The sequence below is a fragment of the Antechinus flavipes genome, chromosome 3 (genome assembly GCF_016432865.1).
Source record: "Antechinus flavipes isolate AdamAnt ecotype Samford, QLD, Australia chromosome 3, AdamAnt_v2, whole genome shotgun sequence".
Taxonomy (NCBI): domain Eukaryota; kingdom Metazoa; phylum Chordata; class Mammalia; order Dasyuromorphia; family Dasyuridae; genus Antechinus; species Antechinus flavipes.
In genome coordinates, this window is record NC_067400.1 from 43,839,480 (window position 1) to 43,852,820 (window position 13,341).

Genomic DNA, 13,341 nt, shown 5'->3' on the forward strand with positions numbered 1-13,341 from the left:
TATAACACTTATAAATGTTCTTATAACACTATATAAATCTTAAGACAATATATAACTTTTGACTATTATTATTATCAATTAGTATTTATTGAGCACTTATTATGTACTTAATCATATATAAATTATACATGTGCAATTATGTAAAACATTTCCACATTAGTCATTTGGTACAAGAAGACTTGAATAAAAAAAAAGAAAAAAGAAAGTGAAAAATAGAATGTTCAATCTATATTTTAATCAATGTAGGTTCTTTCTCTAGAGGTAGATAGTATGCTTCATTATTAATTTTTTGAGATTGTCTTGGATCATTGTATTGCTGAGAATAGCTGAGAATAGTTAAATAATTGACTTTCACTGAACATTGAACAATATTGCTGTTATTGTGTACAACAACACTTCATTATGCATCAGTTCATGTAAGTCTTTCCAGGTTTTTCTGAAATCATTCTGCTTATTTCTTTTAGCATAATAATATCCCATTTCAACCATATACCACAGCTTGTTTAGCCATTGACTAATTGGCAGACATTCCTTTGATGTCCAATTCTTAGTTACCACAAAAAAGCTAATCTTAATTTTTTTTTTTTGTACAAATAACTCTTTTTCTCTTTTTGGAGGATGTCTTTGGGATATAGATCTAACAGTGGCATTGCTGGATCAAAGTAAAGTCAAATCTAAACAATTTAGCCTGATATTTAAGGCCTTCTGCATTCTAACTCCTGTCTTCATTTTTAACAGATGAAAATACAATTAAGTATTTACAATGTGCCAAGCACTGTGCCATATTTTGGGCATAGTTCCAAACAGCTCTCCAGAATGGTTGGTTCGTGAATTGGCAATCTTGAGCGGATAATTGTGCAACATTCTAGTTGGATTATACAGCATTCATTTGGCCAATAAGTATTAAATAAATTTTAATGAGACCTGCATCTGTGTGAATGAAGAGGGGAGGTGATCTTACACAATTTGACTGTATGTAAATGGATCCCAGAAAAGCAAAGAAATTCTGACTTATAAAAGGAAGACAAGCAGGAGTACGTTAATTTTATTTCTTACGGCTCCAGTCTAGGAAATGATGGGACTTTTGCTGTGTACCTTTTTTCTGATTTTTGCCAATTTTCCAAGCTGGGCAAAAGAAAGACATTATCATATTGGCATTAAGGAAGGGACCTGGAACTATGCTCCCACTGGTAAAAACATAGTCAATGGAAAAAAAATTTCAGAAGACAAGTAAGTAGTGTTTAACTTTCCTTGAAAATGTTAGTGTCCATAGAATGGGCTGGTGGGTAATTATTATGGATAATATACTGATAATGACTTTGATTGGATTAACTCTTTAAGAAAAAATTCATTGTCAGGAATGGACATATATAAGTATATATATAGAATGTGTGCATACATATATACTTGTACTTATACATAACAAATTTAACATGCAAGAACATTTCTGCTTCCATTTCTTTAAGAATCTTAGTATAATGAAAAGAGCATTGATGCTGGAATAAAAGAATCTGGGTTCATATCATTCCTCTGACAACTTATGATTACCTCTGTGACTATGGACAAATCATTTTCCCTTACTGGACCTCAGTTTCTCCTTTAAACTAAAAGTTTTAAGTTTTAAAAACTTTTTTTAAAAAAAGTACTATGATTTCCTGGGATACCCCATATATCATTTTGAGAAGAAGTTTATCATCTTCATCAGACATCAAAAAGGTCCATGATACAGAAAAAGTTAAGAAACCCTGCTTTAGTATAATCTCAATTATATCTACTCAGGTGCTTAAGTTGTAAACCCTCTAAACAGACATTGTAATTCTGTGTTTTGATGAATATTGTCAGTGTGCAATTTTTAATCTCTTCCAACCTTGAATTTGTGATTCATAGTAATTAATCAAACGACTAAAGAATACTGAAAGTGCTATACAATTTCATGACATGGAAAGTTTAGGGGAAGGTTTTACAACTAAAATGCTGTATGAATTGATTACATGATACCTCATAGTAAAATAAACTAACTGCGACCCCATCTCCTATTTTTTTCTTTTCCCCCCAACTCATTTCATCTTATTCTTTTTAGGTTTGGCATTTTGCTAGTTAAGCTTCCTTTTCTCATTTAAGTCCCATTTAAGCTATAAATCTCCTGATTTCCAATTCCAACCAATATTTTCTTTCCAATTAATTGGTAGTCAATTTATCTAAATATTTGAGTAACAATGTTACAGAAATGTCTTTTTATTTCTCCAGAGAGCTTCGTTCTTTTATTTATCTACAAAGAAGTGCTCGCAGGATAGGATCAACTTATAAGAAAGCCATGTATATTCAGTATACGGATGGAAGTTATAAAAAAGAAGTGAAAAAACCCTCCTGGCTGGGATTTTTGGGTCCTATTTTGAAAGGAGAAGTTGGGGATGTATTTGTGATTCATATGAAAAATTTTGCCTCGAGACCCTTCAGTATGCATCCCCATGGAGCAACCTATACCAAGGAAAATGAAGGTACAATGCATTTCCTTCCAAGACTGAATATAATTAGAAAAAACTACAACTGTTTCAATATATTAAAAGCTGTAAAAATAGTTCACTTTCTAACCCCAATCTTATTTTAAAGAAAAGAATTGAAGTAGAGCATTTGTTTGGCCATTGAATGAAATATTCTACAATTCTATGATGTGATTTAGCAAAAAAAAATAAATGGAGTAGACATTTATAGACAGCACTAAACTTAATGCTGAGGAAAGGTGATTATAGATTATCCATAATGATAAATCAAGCTTTTCTTTGATGCTTACTCTCTAGATGGAGTCTCCTTTCAATTTCTTATCTTACATGAAAAGACAAATGTGACATTATTGACAAGGAAAACATCATTTTCTTCACTTGTAGAAAGGCACCATGGCCTAAAAGAGAAAGGAGTGATACTCCAAGATCTCAATCAAAAATATTTTAGCCCTATTATGGATAGATTGAGCTTTTCTTCTTTAAAAAAAATTTCCTAAGAGAGTTTATAGATGAATGTAGGAGAAAGCAACATTTTCTTGATTTATTGCTTCTCTAGACTTTTATGATTAGACTTGGTAGACTAGACTAGAATGAAAAAAGCAGAAATCAGAGCAAACAAATAAATTTTTATGGATTTTGGGAGGGAAGTTTAAAAGAAAAAAAGAAAGTAATAGGGAGCCATGGAAACTATTTGAGTAAGCAAGTGGCTGGAACAGATGTATACTGGAGGCATGTAATTTGAGCAACAATATAGAAAATGGGTTTGAGAGTGAATAGATTTGCTGTACTTGAGTTTTAAATAGAATTTTAACCAAAGTTCTCTGCCTTGAAATCCAGGACTTTTGAGTTTTGAAGTAAGATGTTATGATTGGTTTTCCTTATCTACCCTAAAAGACAAGGATAATATGAGAGGTAGTATGAAAAATTGGAATTCTGAGCTAAGAGTCAGGAGACTAAACTCTGTACTTTGTACACCAAAGTTGTGTGGCCTTGGATGCTGACCTTCCCTGAAGCTCAGTTTTCTCATCTGTAAGATGGTTATACTAATATTTGCACTATCCACTACATACGTTTTTGTGAGAATTGAATGAGAATACATAAAAAGAACCAAGCAAATCTTAGATATCAACTTTATTTTTTATTACTCATAATTATGCTAATAATATAAATGTCAGCTCTTATTATGGGGATGTAATTTTAGAAAACATCAGTCATGGGAACTCCCTTCAACAACCCTTGCAGATTAGACTAAGGGATTCTCCAAAAAGTTAAGTGGTCTATCCATAACTAGTAAGTGGTAGAGGTAGAACCACAGGGTAGGCAGCTACTTATATTTTTTTACACTTCCCTACAACTCCCAGATGCAACTACTCTGGCTTATTTGTAGTTCTTCAAACACGAGTCTTCATGTCCCACAAGCATGTCTTTGCACATGTTGTCCTTAATGCCTAGAACACTCTTTCCCCGCGCCTCTGCACTTTAGTTTCCCAACTTCCTTCAAAAATCAGTTCAAATGACATCTTCTGCAAGCTCTTCCTCAATCCCCTTCCCTCTTAATGCCTCCCTTTGTTCAGATTTTGTCCCATATGCTCTCTCTAGATCTTGTATATGCTTGTGTTTTTACAACTTCACATTTCTAATGTCTAGTGAGGTCATTGAAAGTAAGGACTTTTGTTTGTAGTTGTTGTTTTGCTTTCTTTGAATCACTATGAGTACTTCATAAATGATGAATGCTTAATAAATGCTTGCTGGCCAACTGACTTTTATTGACAGATTGAATGTATGTCCAGAATACATTCTAGGTATAAGAGAAAATCTGTAGAATGAGATGTAAATTGGAATGTTATGCATGAAAAAAATGTCCACTAGCTGGAACATAGACTGAATGAATGTGTTATAATTTAGAAAGGCAGGCTGGTGCCCAAGTGAGAAGCAGAGGAGTTTGTGTCTATCCTGGAGGTAAGAGGTAAGAGCTAAGAGGGAGCTTCTTATAGTTATATTTATATATTTCCATACACATAAATATATATCACATATATATATATATTTATGCTTATATTTATATATAAAATATAACAAACTAAAAATCACCTTGAGTAGGTGATTGGCGCAGGGAGAAGCTTAAGGCAGCAGTCCAGTACCAAGTGATGAGGTCCTGCACTAGGGCTTTGTTGCATGGGTGGAGATGGAGCCCAGATGACATGTGAAGGTTGAAACAAGAATTAGTAATGGATTGGGTAGTAAGGGAGAAGGAAGTACCTAGGCAACAGAACCTAGAGTGCTTTAGACAGTAATAGGGAAGTTTTGAATGGGAAAGGTTTGGGAGGAATGGCAGTGAGTTCTTTTTTGGACATGTTGAATGTGAATCGTCCATGGGGCATCCAGTTTGAGGAGTCCAAGGGGAAGTTGGAGATGCAAGCTTGGAGCTCAGGAAAGAGGCTGAGAATCATTTGCATGGTTTTTTGGTTTTTTGGTTTTTTTTTTTTTTGGTTGCTTAGTTCTGTTTGACTTTACATGATTTCATGGGGTTTTCTTGCCAAAGATACTACAATGGCTTGCCATTTCCTGCACCAACATGTCTCCCTTTACAAAGGAAAAACTGAGCAAATAGGATTCACACAGCTATCAAATGTCTGAAGGCAGATTTGAACTTAAATCTTCCTGACTCCAGGATCAATGCTCTACCCACCATCCAGTTGCCTCATTTGCATAGAGATGATAATTAAATATATAGAAGCTGATGAGATCACCAAATGAAATAGTATGGGGGGGGGAAGGGCATCCAGGAGAAAGACTCTGGGGATGCCCACAGTTAATAGTTCTCTATATGGAGAAAGAATCAGCCAGGGAAACTGAGAAGGGGCAGTTAGACTGATAGAAAGAGAACCAAGAGAAAGCAGGATGCAAAAAACTTAAAGCAGAAAGAGTATGCTGAAAAGAAAGATAGTCAACAGTATCAGATGCTACAGAGTGAACAAACAGGAACAGAACTGAGAAAAGGTCATTATAATTGGCAATTAAAATATTGTCGGTAATTTTGAAGATCATTTCAGTTGGATGATGAGGCTGGAAACTATACTGCAGAGGTGTGTGTGTGTGTGTGTGTGTGTGTGTGTGTGTGTGTGTGTGTGTCTGTGTGTGTGTGACAGAGACAGACAGAGACAAAGACAGAGAGAGTGAATTGGGAGGAGAGAGAGACAGAGAAATACAGAGAGAGAGAGAGAAGAGAGAGAGAGAGAGAGAGAAGAGAGAGAGAGAGAGAGAGAGAGAAAGAGAGAGAGAAGAGGAAGAGAAGAGAGAGAGAGAGAGAGAGAGAAAGAGAGAGACAGAGAAATACAGAGAGAGAGAGAGAAAGAGAGAGAGAGAAAGAGAGAGAGAAGAGGAAGAAGAGGAGAGAGACAGAGACAGAGTGAGGAGAAAGAGACAGAAAGACACATACACAGAGAAACAGAGAAAGAGAGAGACAGAGAGAGAGAGAAGAGGAAGAGGAGGAGAGACAGAGCCAGAAGGAGGAGAAAGAGACAGAAAGACACACAGAAAGAAACAGAAAAACAGAGAAAGAGAGAGACAGAGAGAGAGAAGAGGAAGAGAAGAGACAGAGCCAGAGGGATGAGAAAGAGACAAAAACAGAGAGAAAGAAAGAAAAAAAGAAAACGAGAGAGACAGAGAAAGAGAAGAGGAAGAGGAGAGACAGAGAGAGAAGAGAAAGAGGAGAGATAGAGCCAGAGGGAAGAGAAAGAGACAGAAGGACACACAGAGAGAAAGAAACAAGAGAAAGAGAGAGACAGAGAAAGAGAAGAGGAAGAGAAGAGAGAGAAAAAAGAGACAGATGAGGCAGACAGAAACAGAGAGATGTATGGAGCCAAATGAGAGCAGGGGCAATTTGCTGGAGAAGTAGAGAAGAATTTGGACCACGGATCCACATAAAGGGGTTTGCCTTGGCAAGGAGAAGTGTTACCATTTTATCTAAGACCAAATTGAAGGAGGAGAGAGTTCAGGGAAAAATCCTGAACCACATCCTCTTCTCTTCTTGGAATGTCTCCTCAGTTCAAGCACCACCTCCTGCAGGAGGTCATTCCTTTTCTCTAACATCCCATCTAATACCTACCCACAGGAAAATACTGTATTTTGTATTTACTTTGGGTATATTTTTGTGCTTGTATTTTGATTTTCCTCTAAGAGAATAAAGTTTTTTGAGAGTGAAGACTTAATTTTTTCCAGCACCTGACCACATGTTCTATGTAGTAGGAACTTCATAAATGCTTGTTCATCGATTATGTGACTTTTGCCACTTCTATGACATCACCTCTCTGAACTTCATTTTTCTCCTTTCTACAATAATAAAAAAAGCTGAACTAAATGCACTCTAAGGTGGCTTCCAGCTCAGAGCACTTCAGAGCAATCTTGAAAGCAAAATACACCATAAAAGTTATTTTTCCACAATAAATCTAAATTAGTCTCTGTCAAGGTTCAGTAGAGAAAGCTTGATTCTCCTTCAAATGTGAACTTTCAATGAATGCTATTCCTTGGGTGTTTTCCTAGGTGCTCTGTATCCTGACAACACCTCGGGATTACAGAAGAAAGATGATGGAGTGAAACCTGGCCAGAATTATACTTATTATTGGTCCATAACCCCAGAGCAAGGACCTGCAGATGGGGACCAAAATTGTGTGACCAGAATTTATCACTCACATTTTGACACTGTGAAGGATGTGGCTTCTGGGCTTGTGGGACCCCTGATAACTTGTAAGAAAGGTAAACCATTCTCTTAAAGTCTCAAGTGATAAAAATACAGTCTAGTGACATATAGATTGAGATAGGAGGGAAGCATGAGTTGAATACAGAACCACAGATTTTTTTTTGAAATGGAGAAAAGGAAAAATGGGCGAACTATTCTGAATAGTCGGGAATTTCTTGTTAATTACGAAGTGAAGTAATTTGCCTAAAGTGAGGAAGCATTGGTTCATATTTGGATCTCTGTGACTTTGTGCCTTTTGTTCTATTCCTTGATTTCTGTGGCCCAATCAGAGGTGTTTAAAATCAAATGATGGAGAATTTTCATCAGAGCAGATATGACAAATAAATAAAGAAGCAAGAGTTTCTCGAATGTTCATTAGAGCAGAATTTATGGGACTGAACATAAAGTTCAAATGAGGCAGGGTGTAAACTATAGTAAAAGCACGGATTGAGACATCCAAATGGGATAGCAATGATAAAGAGGAACAGCTTTAGTGGTTGTAAAAGAATGGAAATGTTCGTTTTATTCATAATATATATTTGTAGATATATGTGTGCATACACATTTATGTATACATATATACATATATTGACGTGTATAAATATGTGTATTGTATTGCATACATGCTCCTTTATGTCTAAAATACACATATATCCATATACACACACATGTATATTTATATACATAAACCACACATAAATATGTAAAACATATTTTTAATAGGAGAGGTGTCAAAGAGATTATGCTTGGAATGAAATAACAAAGCTTGAGATTTTAAAGGAACTAATAAGAGCTCCAAGTGGCAGTTGATCAAGAGAGGAAATAGACATGACTTTTATAAGTATAATATTTGAAAGAGTGATTTTCTTAAGTGGGATATACTTGAATAAAGACATGTAATTCCCAAGCTTCCTATTACCCTTTTCAGTTTGCCACAACTGCAGTTAAAAATGATTTTTAATTTAAAAAATAGGGAACTACATTATATTAATGCTAAACAGAAAATGAAATAATTTATTATCTTTTATTACAGGGTCCCTGAATGGGGATGTTGAAAAAGGTATCGATCGCTCGTTTGTTGTGATGTTTAGTGAAATAAATGAAAATGAGAGCTGGTACCTTGATGAAAATATCAATACCTACTGTTATGAACCTGACAAGGTTAATAAAACGGATCCAGAATTCATAGAGAGCAACAGAATGCATTGTAAGTGAAGGGCCATTGACATTGCCCATCTACTTTCTCAAATCTGAAAGCCAGAACCCAAGAGATTATATCTTTCTTTCTCCTGCTCTCTCCAACACCAATGTGAAGAGCCCATATCAAATGGGCTTTGAGGCTTGAGTTATATTAGAAAGAAGCAAAGTTTTCATATACCATAGATTTAGAGCTAGATTGTAAAGACCAGATAGTCTAATTCCATAATTTTTCAGATGAGGAAATCAAGTCCCTGAGAACTTGAGTGAATTAGAAAGGATCCCACAGATAGTGCATGAGAGAGGGAAGGATTTTCATTTTTGGTTGGTTTGGTAATGTCAATTACTAATTTCCCTTTGGCTATACATAGAATTAAAAAACATCCATCAAAAAAAGACACAAAGCAGTTGGTACATAAAAACGAGCACTCACTAATTAATGCCACAAGCATCCAATACATATTTTGTTACAGATAAAATGAGAAACACAAAATCCTCTTTATATGGAGTGTTTTTCCCTAGTGACTATAAAGCTATTTAAAAATCTAAGAAGTCAAGCAAAATCTCAGCCAGGGAATTCAAACTCCAGTCTCTTGTGTGACTTAAGACTAATTTTTTCAGCCTTCCCTGAGCTACTGTTCTTCTTCTATAAAATGAGAATTTAGATTAGTTGATCTCTGCAGCAGGAAAGTGCTGGAGCCAGCTTGTACTGGTTCTTGAACAAATTATAAAATTTTCATTGTGAGCATTTATATTTTAGAAATCAACAGATGCTACAAAATGGGACTTGATTTATTGCTTTATTGACTGTCTGGACTTAGAAGCACTCCTAGGTGGCGTCATAATACTTGGAGTACTGGGGCCGGGAGTCCAGAAGACTTCCTGAGTCAAATGTGGCTCCAGACACTTACGAGTCATATAATCCTGGACAAGTTACTTCACCTTGTTTGCCTCAGTTCCTCATTTGTACAGTGAGCTGGTGAAAGAAACCTAAAACACTCCAGTATCTTTGCCAAGAAAACCCCAAATAAGCTCACAAAGAATCAGATGTGACTGAAATGACTGAAAAACAAAGATTTAAGAAAATGGTAGAAAAATGTTAATAAGATTAAATTATGTTGTAGTTCCTTTTTTCCCCTCTGGAGAGTCAATAGTTAAAAATTCGCTAGCACATCCCTGCTCTAAGATCACTTCCAAGCTCAAACTCTATAATCCTGTGACTTCAAGTTACAAAGGAAATTCAAAAAGAAAATGCAGTATACTCTATTGTGACTGAAGTATTTCATCAAAATTAAGCCTCCCCCAAATATTTTATTGGAGAGTTTTCCTTTGAATTTCTTAATTGCCTCTTTCCTAGAAATCTTCCAATCCCCCCCTTTTCTATCTCTTCCTTTCCTTCTTAGCTTTCTTCTCTCCAACTCATCCCTTCATATTTTTTTTCTCCCACTCTCATTTTTTCTCTTCTTAATCCTCTTTATATTTTCCCCCTTCCTTTATTGACTCTTCCATCTTCTTGAGTTTTCTCCCCCTCAATGTGTGTGGGCCTTACTTTTTCTTGTACCCCTAATTTGGGAACAACAGAAACTAGAGCCCTAGGTCTATCCTGGGTTACATTGGTGAAAGTTAAGTGTGTTGCTCTGGGTAGTCCTAATTCCATTCCCTTCACATACCACCACCTGTCTGTCCCACCCATCCTCTCTCTCTCTCTCTCTCTCTCTCTCTCTCTCTCTTTCATGGCTTCTGGGTGATATTTACTATAATAATATGTGTGGATATTTTTATTTCCCCCCCTAGCAATGAATGGATTCATGTTTGGAAACATGCCAGGAATCACCATGTGCATGGAGGACAGAGTGAAATGGTATTTTTTTGGAATGGGGGATGTGATTGATAAACACTCCATCTTTCTTCATGGCCAGTCTTTGATCTATTTGGGTCACCGAATAGATACTCTGAGCCTTTTCTCTGCTTCAATGGTTGATGTCCTCATGGTGGCAAAATCTGTTGGAGAATGGATGCTTAGCTGTCAAATTAACAAACATGTGTATGGTAAGAAGTTACTACCTTATCAAAAATTATAAATATAGCATTTATCAACTAAAACAAACACTCAATGTTTCATACAAAAGCTTTAAAAAATTGTGCACAGGACCATAAATTTCTTTTATTGAAGATATGTATATATATACACATGTATATATAATAAATACAGAAACACATTGCATCTGTATGCATATAGATACACACACCGCTAGATTCTAATTATTGCTAATAATGAATTCTGTAAAGTGGTATTCTAATTTTTACAATTCGAAGTTATAAATTATGTAAAATAAGAGTGTTGGTTCCAACTAATGGAAAAATGGCTTAGGAATTTTAAAAATTGACCACCTCCTGGGATTTGTAATCTGTATTAATTGGGATCTAGCTGTATGATTTCAAAAAATACTCTGTCTGTTTCTGTGTCTTTGTCATTTTTTTCTTCTGGGTATTTCTCTAGATTTTGTTGTTTATGATTCCTATCATCTCATTGTGCTCATCTTTTTAAGGAATTTCAGATAGAAAATGTCCAAGAACAAGCTACCACTGGGTCATTCTTTTTTATAGTGAATGTTTTTAGATTATTGCTTTAATTTTTGTTCAGTCATGTCCAGCTTTTCATGATCCCATGGGCCAACTGTCCATGGGGTTTTCTTGGCAAAAATCCTGGGATGTTTTGCCATCTCTCCTTTTATTTTAGACAGGAATTAAGTGATTTGTCCCGGATCACACAGCTAGTAAATGTCTGAGATCAGTTCCTGTAGGCTCATAGAAAGCATCTTTAAGATTAACATGCAAAAGACACGATACATATGTTTTTGTTTCCATATATTTCTTGATCTAGATGCACATGCTTTCAAAGTTTTTCATATTTATTTGCAGAGTAGTAGTATTTTGTATGAAGACATCTATGTAGATAGATGTAGTCAGTATGCATATTGTTGTTCCAATTATATTTTCTTAACTCTATTTGTTGTTTGGTTATTAAGTCGTTTTTGGTTCTTTGTGACCCCATGGATGCCAAAGACCCTTTATTCTCCACTCTCTCCCAAAATCTATTCAAGCTCATTTTCAGGCTTCCATGATGCCATCTATCAATCTCATCCTCAGCCAACCCCTTTTCCTTTTGTCTTCAATCTTTTCCAACATTAGAGTTTTTTTCAGTGAGTTCTGTGTATTCATTATGTGGTTGAAGTATTTAAGCTTCAACTTCAATATTTGACTTTTTTTAATTAAAAAAAATTTAGTATTTGACTTTTTAAAGATAGTCTGAATTTTTTTTTAAGCATTGACTGATTTCATCTCCTTGTTGTAAAAGGGACTCTTTAAAGTCTTCTCTAGTATCACTATTGGAAATTGATGATTCTGTAGTGCTCAGCTTTCCTTAGAATCCAACTCTCCCAGCCATATGTTGTTACTGGAAAAACATAGCTTTGATTGTAGGAACCTTTGTCAGCAATATGATGTCTTTGCTTTTTAGTATGTTGTCCAGATTTGTCATAGCTTTCCTTCCAAGGAGCAAGCATCTTTTAATTTCATGGCTGCAGTTGCCATTTATAGTGAATTTTCAATCCAAGAATATACAATCTAACATTGCTTCCATTTTTTCTCCTTCTATTTGTTAAGAAATAATGGGACTGGTGTCATGATATTTGTATGTGTGTGTGTGTGAATATGTGTATATATGCATGTTAATTCAAGCCAGCTTTTATATTTTCCTTTTTCACCCTTATCAGGAGGCTTTTTAATTTTTCTTCACTTTCTGGCATCAGTTATTTCAAATGCACATCTGAGATTGTTCATATTTCTCCTAGAAACCTTAATTTTAACTTTTGATTTATCCATGATGGCATTTTGCATGATGTACTCTACATGTAAGTTAACTTTGAACCAATCACACTGAGTTGTAACAGTTGCTTCTTTATTTGCATACAGGTTTCTTAGGAGACTTATAAGATGGTCTGGTACTCCTATCACTTTGAAAACTTTTTATCCTCTAACTCCTTTGCTTTCTCCACAATCCAGAAAATGTTGACAATTTGGTCTCTGGTTTTTCTGCCTTTCTTAAAAACTAACCTGTATTTCTGATAATCCTCAGTTCATATTTTGCTGAAACCTAGCTAGCAGATTCTTTAAGCATAATTTTGTAGACATGTTAGATGAGAACAATTGCTTGCTAGTTTGAATGTTTTTTGGAACTGTCCTTTAGAATTGGGGCATAAACTGCTCTTTTTCAATGCAATGGCCACTGTTGAATTTTCCAAATTTTCTGGCATATTGAAGGCAATATTATAGCAGCAGCTATAATATAATATCTCCATATTTCCATAAAATGTTCCCTTGATATCTCTGACTTTCTTGAAGAAATCTCTCATCTTTCCTATTCTATTATTTTCTTCTATTTCTCTGTATTGCTCATTTAAGAAAATTGTCTAATGTTTCCTTGTTATTATCCTGAATGTTGCATTGATTTGAATATATCTTTCCCTTTCTCCTTTCTCTTTTGCTTTCCTTCTTTCCTCAGTTATTTGTAAAGTCCCATCAAACAGCCATTTTGCTTTCTCATTCTTTTTCTCTGTAATGTTTTTGTTGCTGTCTCATGTACAATGTTACAAATCTCTGTCCATCATTCTTCGGGCACTCTACCAAATCCCTTAAATCTATCCATGATTTACCTTCATATTCATAAGAAATGTTATTTAAGTAATATATGTGGTGTTATGGCTTTCCCTAATTTCTTCAATTTGAGCTCAAATTTTGCAATAAGAAGCTCATGATCACAGTCAGGTCCAAGTCTTGTTTTTACTGATTATGGAACATCTCCACCTTTGGCTGCAAAGTATATAATTAAACTGATTTGGATAT

General features: G+C 35.1%; 1 protein-coding gene across 1 annotated transcript in view; it reads left to right on the forward strand.

Annotated features, from left to right (window-relative positions):
* The first annotated feature begins 1,072 nt into the window (after positions 1–1,072).
* The window catches only part of LOC127557738 (ceruloplasmin-like), a 42,711-nt gene continuing 30,442 nt past the window's right edge, over positions 1,073–13,341 (forward strand). The window contains exons 1-5 of the mRNA XM_051991041.1: positions 1,073–1,230; positions 2,248–2,498; positions 7,044–7,256; positions 8,273–8,446; positions 10,231–10,485. Coding sequence (XP_051847001.1) covers positions 1,073–1,230; positions 2,248–2,498; positions 7,044–7,256; positions 8,273–8,446; positions 10,231–10,485 — 1,051 coding nt within the window. The remainder of the gene's footprint in view (positions 1,231–2,247; positions 2,499–7,043; positions 7,257–8,272; positions 8,447–10,230; positions 10,486–13,341) is intronic.